The following is a 15,854-nucleotide window of genomic DNA, read 5'->3' as shown; positions in this document are numbered from 1 at the left end:
AGCAGTCATGTTAGACTGATTTAAATACTGTAAATAAACCCATATTCCTCGTTCTCGATGAGAAGCAGTTCTTCCCTCCATCAACATCCTCAGCGTGGATAAGTTGGACGATGGCATGGGCCAGCTACCTTCAAATTCATGCCGGACTCGAATCTTGACAAAGGATCACGAGCGATGGGATTGAGCCCCCAATCCTGACAACGCGTGCGAATCAGACGAGTGTGGCGTAAGAATACTACTTGCCATAGAGTATAGAAGGCGCGAAACCGCATACTCCCAATCTCTCGGGGAACACTATCCGTTGCGTACGCGAGGAGGAGGAGTGTTGATTGCTGGAGGTGCACCTAGCCTCACAAGAGTTGACGGCAGTCGCTCCAACCGAGCCCAACTTATGAAGTCCGATATGGTCTCGAGACCGTCACATTACGTCTGGTAACAGAATTGCGTACAGTAACGCGGTGAACTATGTTAATGGGAAAGGAGAAAGCCTCCTCTCTCGATGGAAGCAAGTGATAGCGGTATACCGGAGACTGTTATGGATATGTTTAGCTCTAGACGAGTCCGGGACCCGTCGAGCTCTCCAGAGCTTTGATTCCATGTCAACTTTTGATTGATTGATGGGAGTTATCGTTCCAGGGTAAAGGCCTCTCCCATAGTTGACGTATGGGAGAGGCCTTTGCCCTGCAGTGGGCGTAACCAGGCTGATGATGATGATGATGATGATGATGATCGTTCCAAAGCAGGGACTGTGACACGCAGTAGTGCGCAGCTCCCGATAAAATGCGGCGGACTACTCGGCTTCCTTTAACCTGGCACCCAACGCGTGGTTCACGAGGGGTGCTTTCCCATTCCGTCTCCAGTGATCGGGGTGCGCCTCCCACAGCAAGGACTCAAACCCGCAGCTTCGTCAGCCGGAAGAATCCTACCACAGGGGCATGTCAAATTTAGCACTACGATGGGACAAATGTCTGAATAAGTGTGGGGCTGTGTGGAAGAGTAGTGTGAGGTAGGGGGTATAGTTCGTGTATTTGTAATGACCTGTATGTGCCTTATATTGGCTCATAAACTACAAGGGCCAAGACTTTCTGATTCGCCCTAATAATAATAATAATAATAATAATAATAATAATAATAATAATAATAATAATAATAATAATAATAATAATAATGTGAGCTTGGTTTCTCATATTCCCTTCAAGTAATAAACCTGTTTCTGCGCAATTAGAGTTTTCGAGGAATAGGCTATGAGTCTAAACTGGTTTAGAACTGTTGCAGTGATGGGCGAAAGTCATTTCTTACTTTCTTTCTGCGTTAAATTTAGAAGGAGGTGCCACCCGCCATCTGGGTTATCAACCGGCGCTGGGCACTCACGGCGGCTTGGCGGCCTGCGATGCGCCATGATGAGTGGTCAGCAAGAAGAACACAGTAACTAGAATGATATATATGCATATATATTATACCAAAGAGTACAGGAAAACGAGAAGCATAAAAAGATGTCGCGAGCAGAGACAATAGTGTGGAAGACATTTGCTATAGTTGGGTTATGAAAAAAAAATTACCCCTGCCTGCTACATAAACATAGAAACCGAGCAAACAATTGACTTCTATGCGCGTGGCTGTGTCCTCCTATCTCCTTGTTGATTCTTTCTGTTTGCGCCACCATTTCCCTAAAGAAATAAATATAAAAAGTCAGGTGGTAAATATGAAGGGTGGCATGGTAGGGGGGGGGGGGGGCATAAAGGAAACGGGAAAGCAAGAATAAATATCCAGCGACTTAAGTAAGAGAAAGAGAATCGTTTATCTCGGTTTTCACGCGTGGCGCCAGCGTTTGGGCTGGGTGCCGAAGCATTCCACGGAATGCCCGAGGCGCTTCAGGGCGTGGAGAGAATTGTTGTTTGTCAAAGGTTGCGCCTGTTGTGGGGACTCTGCTGACGCCCAAGGGGTTGAAAGCGGGCAACTCCACTTAGAGGAGCAGAAGAAAGAATGAAAATGTCATATTGAAGAATTGTGAGATTGGGGTTGTTTCGGTAGGAAGAAAAAGAAAGAAAACAGGCGAGTGCCTCACGAATTGAAGCCCGATAACTGTGGACGGTATTTCCGAGACAGGCAGATTTTATCTCGGAGAATGCGTGACCGTGAGAGCTGAAACTGGTGGCATTTATTTATTGATTATTATTATAATTAGTTTATATTCATATGCCCGCGCGTGTCTATTATTGTGGCGAAGAAGCAGCACTAAGGCGATATAGCAGCTGAATAAGGACGCAATACACGGCGCTGATATCGTGCAAATGTCCTCACACATGCATCGTGCTGGTGTTTGTGCCTGTCTATGTGTTTGATTGCTTGCAGGGAACAGCACGCCGTTCAGATTTGTCTTTCTTTACTTCTTTAGAGCGCAGCTCTTAATAGCCTGTTCCTGCGGCGAGCGTCGGCGGCGTCGGCATAACCGAGCGAACGAGAGCCGCGAAGAATAAAAGCGAACGTGGAACGTAGTGGTAGATGAAAGAAGGGCCATAGCGAAGAGAAGCGGAGGAAAGAAGGGCCATAGCGAAGAAAGCGGAGGCCATAGCGGAGAGAAGCAGGAGTGGAGAAGAGACTGCCTGCGCCTGCGTTGAGTTGCCGGCGGCCGTGGTATCTGCAGCCGCGTGGGCGACCTCATCTGCGCTTCTGAGGGGGGGGGGGGGAGGCGTACAGAATGTCATGTGCTGGGGAGGGCTATGCTCGTCTGCGGCGTCTGTTACTGAGGTCAGTCCGCGGTACCAGCGTGTGTGATGCGGATCACTGCTCCTGCAAGGGGCGATGGCGAGCGGCTACTGTAATGATGGGGGTCGGGCATGAAATAGATGGTAGGGGGCCCATGCCGTCGTTCAACTTATCCACGCTGAGGACGTTGTTGAAGGGAGAGACTTGTTCTCATCAAGAACGAGGAATATAGGATTTATTTACAGTATCTACACGATAACGTTACAGTTCATCAGTCTAGCATGACTGAGAGAGAAGGCACACTCAGCAGCCGCGCAACCGCTGCTTATAAACACTCTGTCCTCCCTAGACCCCTAGGTGGGGGAAAACGGCCGTTCAACGTCGACCAATTCGGAGCGTCCAAAGTCATCGCAGCCGACCCGCCTTTGAGGGGGGAGGCTTTATACACTCACTTCCGCTCAGTTTTACTCACCGCAGCAATGTGAGAGGGGTTTTCGCTGACACGGGTCTTGCCCTGAGCAGGCGCCGCTTGGTCCTAGAGTGGAACCCGCAGACAGTGGCTGCCGCGTCTGTCCATTGATTGACAACTTCTAAGAACCGTGAGATGGCGCCACTAAACTTCTCATTCGAGGAGTTCCCCCGCTCCAATCATACCGTGAAGGCGATGGCGACTCCACAAACAATACCTGGTCCGCCGACTGCGTCTAGACATCCCGGCGCCGCTCCCTTGAAGTCACGGCGTATTGTCGTCCTTACAAAGCGAGTCGCCGCAGCAGACATGCCGGCGTCAACAGCCTGTTCACTCGGCGCATTGTGGTTTTCCAAGCGAGTCGCCGCAGTAGACATGGTGGCGCCGTTCGGCTGGGGTCTATCACTTGTCCGAAGATCGCCAGCCTCTACAGGTCGAACGTAACACTACGAGTAAGGCTCGATGTGGCGATCTCCTGGGTGTTGTCACCGCTGAAACTGGTGGCGCGACAACCTGCGACGAAGGGCCACTCTCCTCGCTGGTGGAAGAAAAGCGTAAGAAGAAAGGCGCAGTGCCGCGCAAGACGCGTTGTGCGGCGACGATGGCTACGATATGGCGCGAGAGTATAGCGCGCATTGCCTGTATGGAAACAAAGAACTGCATGAGCGCAGTCTGTCTGCGGTGGCTGTTGCGAATCGCACCCACGCGTCACCCACGCCCTGCCTCTCGATATCTCGCGATCTCATGATTAGCGAGGCAGACGCGCCACACTTCGCTCCGTTTTGAACGTGCCGCACGTGACAGATTGTCCGCACGAGCAAATATACCGCGAAATGAAAACGCGTATAGAGCTCAAATTTCGCATTAGGGAGTATAGTAATGTTCGGTGAATTTTTCTTTCACGTTGGAAGCTGCCGACAAGGAAATGGCGCCTGCCGATGGCACCTTCAATGATATAGCACCAAGGGAAAATAGAAGTTTGTTGTATATCAAGATAATGTGGGAAAAAAATTCACTGGGATGTCATCGCGCTTATTGGATTGTCGGAAACACAGTATTACTTTGCTTGTTCTCGTTTTGCTGATCCTCTTGAATTCCCGTCTCCCACCTTCTCCGTGTTTTCCCTGTCTTGTTCAAGCAATCCGCAGGTCTGCGACAGCATACTGTATGGGGTAATTGCTTGAACGCCCCAGGAAAACTCGTGGTCTTTTCATATGCTGCATGATGTGTGCTGGCTCTACACGGTTAACCACGTGGCGACTAAGTGGGCACGATGCAAGGTTATAATGTCGCTTTCAAACTTTTGGATTTGTGTTCGTCGCTCCTCTGTGACGAGTGCCTTTAATATTTCCAAAGGCGTCATTTGCAACCGTGGCTATATACAGGGTGTCCCACATATCATGCACCAAGATTTAAAGATATGCACATTCCACGTAGCTGTACAGAACCAAGGTAATATTGTTTTCAGTCGCTCAGATACTCAGATTATTTATTGCATTCCGCTTAATTACATAATTGGTCTTGAATAATTGATCAGGTTCTCGAACATTATAATTAGATGAAAAGTGTCAATGGCAAAACTGTTGAGCAATAGCAAAACTCTCTATGTAGCTTTCTGTTGCTCAATACGTGCTACATGAAGACGTTTTTCCCAGCGTGAAAGAAGCTAGCGAATACACGCAAAATTGTCGTGCGACTGGCCGCTCGAGGCACTTTGCTTGTATTCGCGGGCTCCTTTCACGCTCGAAAAAACGCTTTTATGTAGCGCGCATTGATCAACAGAAAGCTGTATGGGGCGTTTTTCTTGTTGCTCTACAATTTTTTCATTGGCACTTTTAATCTAATTATAATGTTAAGGAAGCTGATTGAATAATCAAAACTAATTATGTAATCAAGTGGAATGCAACAGATTATCTATCTCCGAGCGACGCAAAACAACATTAACTTGATTCTGTCCAGCTACGTGGCATTTTCGTATTCTGAAATCTTGGTGCATTATAGTTGGGACACCCTGTGTGTCGGGTTTAATGATTTCATTCCTAATATTAAAAAATAAAACTTGTTTGGGGTGTCTGGACGAATGTACTACTGTCGTGACAAAATCATACAGGTAAACACCAAATACTACAAAATATTCACAAAAATTAGACAGGTTAGAACCTTCCCGGGCCCCGCCACGCATTTGATAATATGAACCGCGCTCTTGTTTTCTAGTGGGGCTTAATAACATTTCGCGGAGTCGCATGTGAGGCACTGCTCGTCGCGACCCTCTTGTCATATGCGCCAGCGAGCAGCGTCTACTTTCTCTCTCCCCCCCCCCTCCCACTTTTCTTTTTGCGTGACGTTCTGAAATATAATTTGTTATTCTTTATTGTTATGCACGTGCCAGGCCATAATCATCACGATCACGCCTGTATTACAGCTTACGTATCCCTATATGCGGGCGCGGGAGGCTTCGGTCCAAATCCAAATTCTGCCCATGTGGCAAGCATCTCTCGGTCCCTTCCGAATGCTCCTGATGACCGGATCGAGTCGGTTTCCACGGGCTCCGTCTCGGAGATGAAAATGAGCCCTTTTGTCCAGCGCGGCGCCCCGCTTCCTGCGCAACGTGCCGCACCACACTCCGCCGACATCGTCTAGAGCCCTGCCAAACGAGGACCCCGTCAGAATCGATTCCGTTGACCCGTCTCATGCTTATACGCTCGTCCCCACCTCCTCGTGCCCCTCGACGATAGCGTCCCGCCGCGTTTATCTCGAGGCGACGTCTCTCGGAAGCCCGTATTTGAGCAGCGCCGTCCACGGGCGCGCAATCAGCTCGGACAGGGTTTGGAGCAAGGCGTTTCCAATCTTGCGTGGCCAGAGCCTCGCAGACTCGCACGCTTGCGCCTTGCAAGCAGAATAGGGCGTCGTAGTCCGAGTCCCGTGAAGAGCGTCGCGGGCGAAACTCTCTTCGCAAGGGAAGCCGCGGCTGCGCCACGTCGCCTGCTCGCGGCAGATTGCACGCGAGCCGGGGGGGGGGGGGGCGCCAAACGACCTCCCGCTCGGGGCCCGGGTCGCTAATTGCTCGTGATTTGTGTTGTTCGTTTGGTACGATTTGAGGAGCGCTAATCTGTAGCCCCCTCTTTCTCTCCTGCCTCCCACTTTCAGCGCCGGTAAAGCAAAAAAAAAAAAAACAGCTGCCTCGCTCTGTCCCTGCAGGGCGATAGGTGTTTATTCGAGGGTCGTTTGTGATGCCGAAAGCCGTTCGCCGAATGGGCGCCGTGAATGGGAAAAGTCGCTCGTTAGGGAGGCATTGATTAGGCCTGGCATCGGAAGCCACGACTGGCGGCGCCTAGGTTCGAAGACTGCTTTGTACACTTGCCATTCTTATTAGCTATTCTCGTTGAGGTTTTTCAATGTCCTTGTTGGGAAATGAGTGCGGCATTGGCATGCGGCAGGACTCGACTTACAAACCGACTGCGGTGTCCCTCAGCTATAAATAAATTAAATAAAATTAAATAAAACCATTTAATGAATGCGGAGATGAATTTGAATTTTTCGAAATTTTTTTTAATACAAAATAAGGCCCTACAAGAAACGTGTTGAGAAGCATCTGTATCAGTAGCATCACGCGAATAATAATCTATGCAGAAATAGTTACAACAATATATGCTTGTACTTAAACGCAGTAGACCCTTTATGCATCATATTAGCCGAATATCCATTTAACACACTAAACACAAGAGTTGCGACAACTGATACAGTTCTTTGTAATAACATTTAAGTATCACCCACAAAAAAGCTTTATGTTGCTTCAGCTGAACAGAAAAATTATTCCATAAAGAACAACCAACACTAAAAGTCGCTTTTTCCCATACAGATTTTTTACTAGTAGCTTCAGGAAGTTACTACATTCATGGCTTCTTGTTTTACAATGAGAAGGAATAAAGACTGTAGGGTGAAGTGGGAAATTACTAGTCAAAGATATAAATCATCACCGTAGTTTTGTCACAGCTGCAGGGGTATTATTTGCTATTGAAAAAATAGGGATTTAGTAGAGGTAGCATAATTTGAGTTTGACATAAACGGATTTGAAATAAACAGAGCATCTTTTTGCAACACTGTAAGTGGTTTTATGTACGGATGGTATGTATGACCCGAAAATTATATACGATAAGATAGCTGGCTAGGAAATAGGGCAAAATAAATCGTTCTCAATCTCGCTACATCAAGTAAATGGCGACATTTGAAAAGCCTAAAGCAGACGGTGCTGAGCTTTTTGCACAGACAGTCAATATGCATTTTTCAGTAGAAATGGTGGCCTAACAGAGCACCTATGTGTCTTAGGTTAATGAGTTTTCTTATGTGTTCCCCTTCAGCCTGAATTACGCAAAAGTCGAGTGGCTATAGCTCTATGGGAAGAGTGAATCACCATATACTTTGTCTTCTTAACGTTTAAGAGCAGTTTATCGGCATGAAACAAGTCACAAATTCGCCTCATTTTTTCGTTAATAATAATTATGGGGTTTTACGTGCCAAAACCACTTTCTGATTATGAGGCACGCCGTAGTGGAGGACTCCGGAAATTTCGACTGCCTGGGGTTCTTTAACGTGCACCTAAATCTAAGTACACGGGTGTTTTCGCATTTCGCCCCCATCGAAAATGCGGCCGCCGTGGCCGGGATTCGATCCCGCGACCTCGTGCTCAGCAGCCTAACACCATAGCCACTGAGCAACCACGGCGGGTCATTTTTTCGTTAGCTGCACGGAAAGCATCAGCCATGGACTCATGTGCGCAAAGGAGAGCAGTGTCATCTGCATACATGACAGGGGTGAAATTATATAGCATTAATCGAAGTTCATTCACATATAGCGAAAATAAATTGGGTCTCAACACTCATCCTCAAGGGGGGGGGGGCAAAAAATAGGCACTGTGCAAAAACTGCACAATGACTTCCGTTATATGAGAACTTAAAAACTTACCATGTCATATTGTTGCTGTGCATCCGTATGATCTAGCCCAATATGACTAACTGCTAACAAGCGCTGTTTTAAAATGCGAAGATCGATTGTGTTGCAATAAGTTGCTGTTCGTTGGGTAGTGTTATCAGTTCAGGGAACTGAAACAGCAGTCGGATAATGATAAGAAATTATCGTGTCATAAACGTTGCTCTCACTGGTTGTTGTGCCGAAATTTCGCAGGATGTGGTCGTTTCATGTTGATAACAAGCAGTGATGCTGGTGGAGCATGTATTACCTTAGGAAAACCATAAGAGCTCACAAGAGGAAAATATTCATTGCTGTCATTTTTCAGGCAGTCAGTGCTGAAGTCCCTACAGGTTAATGTTTTAATTGTAGCTGTTCAAGTAAACAACCATTGCTTCAAAATGATGCATAATGTTTTGCATATATTGGTTCGGGGCATGATAGATTACAACAATTACTATAAATGGTGGCGAATTTCGGTGCCAGAAAGTCAGAAGTCATGCACATCAGTGCAAGAAAATTGAGGAACGAAGTTACACTTGATATTGCCATTCGTGAATAGACCAACACCACCGCCTCACCCGCCGCGGTGGCTTAGTGCCTATGATGCTGCGGTGCAGAGCACGAGGTCGCGGGATCAAATCCTGGCCGCGGCCGCTGCATTTTGATGGGGTGAAATGCAAAAACACCCGTGTCCCATGTATTGGGGGCACGTTAATGACCCCCTCGTGCTAAATATTTTGCAAGCTCGCTGGCTACAATTCAAAAATTGCAGTATGCACCGTAAAGCAATTAATTAATAATTTGCTTGGTGAATTCCTAACAATGAAGCAAATATGTGTTTCAATTTCTCGTGCCAGCAATGTCCGCCTCTTTGAATAATCCAACTCAGGGACAAGAATTATGCTATTGCCGCCTTTGACGAATATAGGTCCTCCTATCGAAACGTTGGCCAGCCTGTCTGAGGCACTTCATCCCTGTTTACAAACCTTATACCACTATTGCCAGAGGTAATCCTTAAACATTATGTAAAACTCAAAAATGATCACCCTTTAGAAAAGAATGAATAGCCGGGGATATTCTGAAGTTCACCAGGTTTCAGCCAAGTCTCGGAAACACCTATAAAATTGAATTCAAAATAATTAACGGCTAGGAAGGAGCAGATAGTGTCAATAGTTTTGCTGTAAACTGCGTACACCGCACTGTATCAGCGAACAAGATTTACTGTTCATCATCATCATCATCATCATCCAGATATTGCGTAGGCGTTCCTCAGTTTGAGCAAGTAAAAAGCTAGGATATCGTGCTTTCCTAGGAAGAATGTTACCGTTCGCCACGCCAGTGTACTTCCAGATTTTCTCCTTTCTTGCATGCAGTGGACTGTCCAAGGATGGATGGATGGATGGATGGATGCCCATGGACTGTCCAGAAGAATTTTATTTTATATGCATGGATGCTCATTGATATACTGTAAATCATTGCCTTCATAGCCAAGTCTGCAGAAAACAGCTTTGTATCTTGTAGCCTTTGTTATCTTTGTAGCCGCTTTCAAGACGTTATCATGGAATGAGCGAGACGCGAACTTGACGACCACGTTCGGCCTTTCCTCGTCCTTGCTCGTGACGAGATGAATTACTTCCGCGTATGATAACAAAGCATGTCAGTGGAATGCCCAAATGTTTTCCTGCTTCTACCGAGGCATCGGCTAGCTTTTCACTGGGCATCTTAGGAAGGCCTTTGATCTCAAGATTTCCTTGACGATTGTATTGTTTAATTTCGATAAGCTCTTCCTAGGGCTTACTTAGTGGATCATTTATGTGTTTATTTTTATTCTTCAGTATTACTTGTTCCTGCTTCAGTTTTTCAAGTGTCACTTTTAAATCCTGGAACTGTGTGTTCACGGATGACACAGAACTGTGAATTTCTTGCACTATGTGCACGCTTTCGAGCTGAATGTGTCAAATTTACTGCTTAGTTCCGCGAGTATTTTAGCAACTCGCTTGACTTTCGCTAATTACATACAATACACACACTAGAAAACAACCCAGGCACTAAGATAATCAGTCCCAAGATAGGTGATATACACCTGTAACAGTGAAAACCAAAATAGCCAGTGCTCAGGCATGACACGTGGCTGGTCTGCGGGCAGCCTAGGCACATGAGCAAAATTTAATGCTAAAAATGAATACTCTTAATACGCAAGTGTATTCATTTTTGTATTAATTTTCCCGGTTCCCAGGCCTCTCGGCTTGATTTTGTTAATGTGTCACGTTTTCTTCGTAAATAACTGTTTTAGAGAGCAGCTTTAGGCGTCCGTTTCTGCGTTGAGCGTCGGCTTGCCTCGTCGGCATAACCGAGTGAACGCGGAGCGCAGCGTGGAATGAAAGAAGGCGATAGCGATGAGAGCGCGAGGAGGAGAGCGGAAGAGAAGGCTGCAGGGAAAGCATTAGGAAGGAAGCGGAGGAAGAGAGTACGTGAGAGGGTGAGGAGAAAAGCAGCAGACTGCGATAGAGAAGAAAGCGCGAGGGAGAAAACGGAGGAAGCCACCTTGAAGCACCACCAAATGGTGCTCAAGTCCGCACACCTGCGCTGGCGCCAGGGCTTGGCGGCGCAACCCACCGTGCCGTTCCAAAGCGATGCTCATAGCATCCGTCCATCCATGCATCCACGCTGGTGCCGGCCGTCCAGGGGAAAGTAATAAAATAACCAGAAAGCTCGCCTTCGCGCACATCGTTCGCTGCAAGCGTTTCTCGGTAAAGGTTACGGCTGCATAAGCTGCAGTTGCCGGGAAGCGGCAACTGCGGGGTCGGTCTGCAGGTATATATAGATGCTGATAACACTTGACTGAACTCTGCCAAATATCCCAAGTATTAGCTTTTTCTTGATGCAAGTTTCTCCGTATACTTAGAACTGATGGCAGCATTAGTTGCACTGTATAGAGTGTACATTTCTTTTTGCAGACTATCTAAGTGTGTTTCTGACGCGTGCGTTTGTATTTCTCAACTGTGTGTTGGGATGGCCGGTTTTTGCGTAGTCTACTTTCCCATCCGTGTGCAGTTATACAACAGCAAATACCAAAGTTTACATGAGTCGGTCAGTGAACGTCTGAGTGTGCTCAGTGCCGTAGTTATGTCGCTCGTCATGTACTGATCCGAGCAAGCGACTCTGACGCAGCAGTGCTTGCTTGTCACAACATACAATATGCGTACCCTATTTATTGGGGAAAATGTCAAGGTCATTTCGGAGCCCCGCCGAACATCTTTGAGGCCTCTGATTTACGGAATGGTCACATACCTAGAGTATTTTAGGAGCCCAAGCGCTCTTCCTTGCTTCATTTGTCGGAAGTAACGACACCACCACGAGACAGTAACACGTGATGAGGTTTTTATATCGGCAGATATATTGTTCGACACAGCTGTTTTAACAGCTGAGTTCTGTTGCTCGAGAACTGTCATTACATCGACAGGGAACGCCGTCGTGAAAGACATTGAACGAACCAGCACCACAATCACAAGGGTATGGCATGACGTCTATAGGCTGTCTATAACAGAATGTTCCCAGATCATTTATTACTAGGCAGGGATCGTAGTGACTTATACAAATGCTCTAGAAGAAAGGGCCCCTCCTATCGTGAGCCTTGAGACTTTGGTTGTAGAACGACCGTTCATAATTATCTGATAGAATACTCAAGGTACTGGTAATGCAGTTGCAATGTTAAGGGTCAGGCCTACTTCTCGAAAGACGGTCCTGCTGCAGGACAGTGGCACAGAAAGATGACCTACAATAAACGCTCGTTTTGAAGAAGTTGCCCTATTCTAAATATTGCTTCATTTCAAGTTTCTTGTGTTCCCACGTTACTACTCTTATATTTCCTCCGCTTTAAACGAAATACTGTTTATAATGAAGTTGAATTTCTGTTCTTCGTTACCCTCGCCGTAAATACTTGCTGTAGCGATGTCCTCGGAAGAGGACAGTGACTTAGTCACAACGAGGGTTTACTGCACATTAAAAATCACACTTTCTAACGTATCCGCCTGGTCTTCGTTTACTGCTTACAGGACATCCCGCGTTGCTGTTCCCGGCAGAGCCCTTCGAGACCGCCAGATCCGTCCCAATCGTCCCGTCGTCCGTTCGACTGACGGGTGACCATCGCGGCGCGGCTCACACCGCGTCGTTCATTGGGCCACTTGCCTCCCCGTTGAAGCAGCGCAGCCCTGGCGGCGGTAACGCTGTCGGGCTGCCCGCACTGCTGCATGGACGAGGGCCGCTTCTGCGTCCTCTCGGCCTACGACATGAACGGCCTGCCCTCCTCCCTGGACGCCAGGGGGGGAGGAGGGGGCACGGCCGGCACAAACACCGCGACCGCAATCACGACTACCGGCGGCGCGGTGACCACCACCTGCACGGGCTCGGTGGGCGGAGCAGACGGCGACCTGGCCTCGAGCTCCACGAGGACCCGCTCGATGTGCGCCAGGGCCTGTGCCTCCTTCTCCAGGCTTGGGCGGTGGTGAGTGCGATTTCACGCTTCCGTGTTGACTAGTGATGCCATAGGGTGATGCCGTACTATTTTTTCGTTTAAAAAGAGAGAAATGAAACAAAAGAAAAGTTACTTTGCAAAGGAAAAGCTTGGTTCTTAGGGGCAGTGGATGCACGGCGTTTAATTTCTCTTGCTACAGGTAGCGACTGAATCGACTATAACTCTTGGGTTAGGCAAAGCATTGGGAAATGGGCGTTGCTGTAGCGCTCCCTAGCGCTCGATCCCTAGCGCTCCGTAGTGCGACTTTCCTTCTTCAGTACCTGTCATATTTACCAACCCACTAGCAACGCGGGCTAGATAATGGCTTTGCAATGACAAAGTTTATGGCGCCCGAGGCTGATGGCTAGCGGACTGTTCCTAGCCTTAGCGTTGGTTCAGCTGCCCGGTTGGGAGGCAAGCTTGCTGCTTACCAATCGCAAGTCAGTGACGCGGGAGTTTCTGAGTCGCCAATTATTATTTTTTTTCGACGCTGATGGGTGTCTGAATCCGGGCCGTGATAGCCCGACGCCATCAGTGCGACGAATCTCACGTGATCTCTCAAATGCACACGTGGAAGTGGGAGAGGACGCTACCCGAGCAGATGCCGAATTCACTCGTAGAATCGCCTCGTGGGTGGTCGGCATGGGTGTACATTGAGCACAACCAATGACAGGCAGTCGAGGTTGCTGTCACATACGAACCATTTTCCGTACCGCTACGAGTATGGAAGCGCAGTGATTAAGCCTATAGCGCTATCATGATTTTCTACTACATTTACTACAAGGAAAAGCTGTGATCGTTCAGTCACCATGGCAGTGATGGTTAGAACACGAATTTGTTTGATCTTCGTGCCTGTGGCTTGAGACGCTGTCGCGGTTTTTTATTTATAACGCTTTATCTCTACAAAATCCTGAGAGATTGGTTTTCTAAGCACGAATCACCGCAATAAGTCTCAGCACGCATGCATGGCCATCGCGAAATGTTGCGGGTACAGAAAGTTTCGTTTAAAACGATCGATTTCTAAAGTCGCGAGGTCGTTTCGAAGCCTGAATGACGAACTTAATGAAAATTCATGCACTATACCAGCCACTCTCACGCTGGCTGAACCGCAGTATTTGCAACTGCCGTATAGCCATGCACTGCTGGCGAATTTCTCTCTGTTTATCTATTTGTGGGAAGCTGTGCGAGTACAGCTTCTTACACGGCGCCGTTTCCGTGGGAGTTAGCGTAGCTCTCGCAGCGGTGTACGCTCTCACCGACATGAAAGTGTCGGAGTATTGCTACCGTTTGCCGTGTTTTGATTTCTGAAAAAGTTCGTATTCATTTCCTCGTTTCTATCATCTTTTTTGTGTGAGTTCTTGGCGAACGGCGTACACAGTACTTAGGCGAAACTCGTAGTTCGGTTTCCCTGCCTCTGTTTGAAGTTTTACGCAACTAAAAAAAAGAAGACCAATACTAAGTCCGAAACTGAGTCTATGTCAACACTTCTCTTACCGCCTTACTGGTTCGTCAATACCAGGGCCGACGTTCTCGTATTCGTCTCGTTCTTAGTTGTTTAACTGTCTCCGCGCGTAAGTGCACGACACACGGGAAAAGAACGTATTCTTTCATTCCGCTGTTTGTAGTTTTCTTAGTTTGAGGAAAAAAAGAAGTGTTTTGTGGTGCCGGTGGCTGATGTCCAAGACACCCGAGCTGCGGTAGAAATGGGCCTCCAGAAGCGATTGTTACGGCTGCTTTTATTATTTTAGAACGAGCGCCGAAAAGGGCGTTGAGTCGCACTTCATGGCAGTTACCGGAAGCAGTTACAGGGGTCTGAAATTGAGGAAAAAGGTTCTTTGAGTGAACGCGTCAGAAACACGACAATAAGATCTGCAATGGCGTTGCTATCGCTGGGTGAAGGCCCATTCGAATTTAGGCTGTATGAAAGCGCATTCTGTAGAACGACTTTGTACGCCATTTGATGAGTCTCGGTAGTCGCGTTGCGCAGTCTGCGAGTACGTGTGCGCAATTGCGCTGTGCTTACAACAGCATGCAGTTGACTCGTCAGTTGTTGTTGTTGTCTCCGAACATATTTGCTTGACAAGTTCTTTTCTTTATTAAATGTGTAAAATGAAAAGATATGCCACAGGCAGCGTCGGCTATCAAAAAGTTATAGGTACGGAAATCAATAACAATAAGAAAGAACAAAAATATAAATGAAAATACAAAATGCGGTCAAAAGTCAACAGAATAGCGGCAAAACGTCACCAAAGCAGCTCGTAGATATAAACAAAGAAAAAGAAATGTGGTTATTAGACTGCACAACTAATGTACAACTAATGTGAGCATAGGGGAAATTAAAGATGCTTATCATTACCTACCGCACACAAGGAATTTATCAGTTCCTATGGGATCTCTAAATGATATGGCTTTTCTGTCTCATATAATTATGTTATGCTTCGCAAACAGGCGTGCTTGCTTCATGCTTACGTACTCGTTTTTCGGGACGCTTGTTTGTTCTGCAGCTATACTGCGCGTTCAAAACACATAGGTGCAGTATAACTATAACCTGGCCCCGCTGTTTAGTCTTGCACATGGACGACTTGGCGTATTGGTTAGGCAGGTTTTCTTTCCGACGCGCGCCTACTATCACAGCTAACTGCATTCGCCGTGAAAGCCTGCAAGACACAGCAGCTAGATGTGCAGTGCTGGCACTCACGCGCAAATCAATGTCACAACGTGCCATCGTTGTCGACTGAACGGCGCCTCCTTTAGTCACCCACTCGGATTTCTTGGTGTCCTAATAGACCGCAATCTTTCTTGGAAGAAATATGCTACTGGACTTAGAGCTAAACTGACAAACTTCACATACGTTCTTCGCTCGATATCTGGAGTGAGATGAGGCTGTAATGTTTAGGGTTGGGCATGAAATAGATGGTAGCTGGTCCATGCCGTCGTCCAACTTATCCATGCTAACGAGGAATATAGGATTTATTTACAGTATCTACATGAACACGTTACAGTTCATCTGTATAACATGACTGAAAGAGGAATGCGCCCTGAGGATCCACCAACGGCTCCTTAAATACACTCTGTCGTCCCTAGATCCCTAGGTGAGGGAAAATGGCCGTTCGACCTGCTACCAATTCGGAGCGTTCAAACCCATCGTAGCCGACCCGCCTTTGAGGGGGAGGGTTTACAAACACTTCTGCACAGGTT

General features: G+C 47.3%; 1 protein-coding gene across 1 annotated transcript in view; it reads left to right on the top strand.

Annotated features, from left to right (window-relative positions):
- Window positions 1–15,854, top strand: part of LOC135899735 (solute carrier family 35 member F2-like) — a 236,920-nt gene that overhangs the window by 95,604 nt on the left and 125,462 nt on the right. Inside the window, exon 2 of the mRNA XM_065429062.2 lies at window positions 12,199–12,647. Coding sequence (XP_065285134.1) covers window positions 12,394–12,647 — 254 coding nt within the window. The 5' untranslated portion in view covers window positions 12,199–12,393. The remainder of the gene's footprint in view (window positions 1–12,198; window positions 12,648–15,854) is intronic.

The sequence above is a fragment of the Dermacentor albipictus genome, chromosome 5 (genome assembly GCF_038994185.2).
Source record: "Dermacentor albipictus isolate Rhodes 1998 colony chromosome 5, USDA_Dalb.pri_finalv2, whole genome shotgun sequence".
NCBI lineage: Eukaryota > Metazoa > Arthropoda > Arachnida > Ixodida > Ixodidae > Dermacentor > Dermacentor albipictus.
Note: the sequence above shows the minus strand (reverse complement) of the source record. Positions and strands in the feature narration are given on the sequence as shown.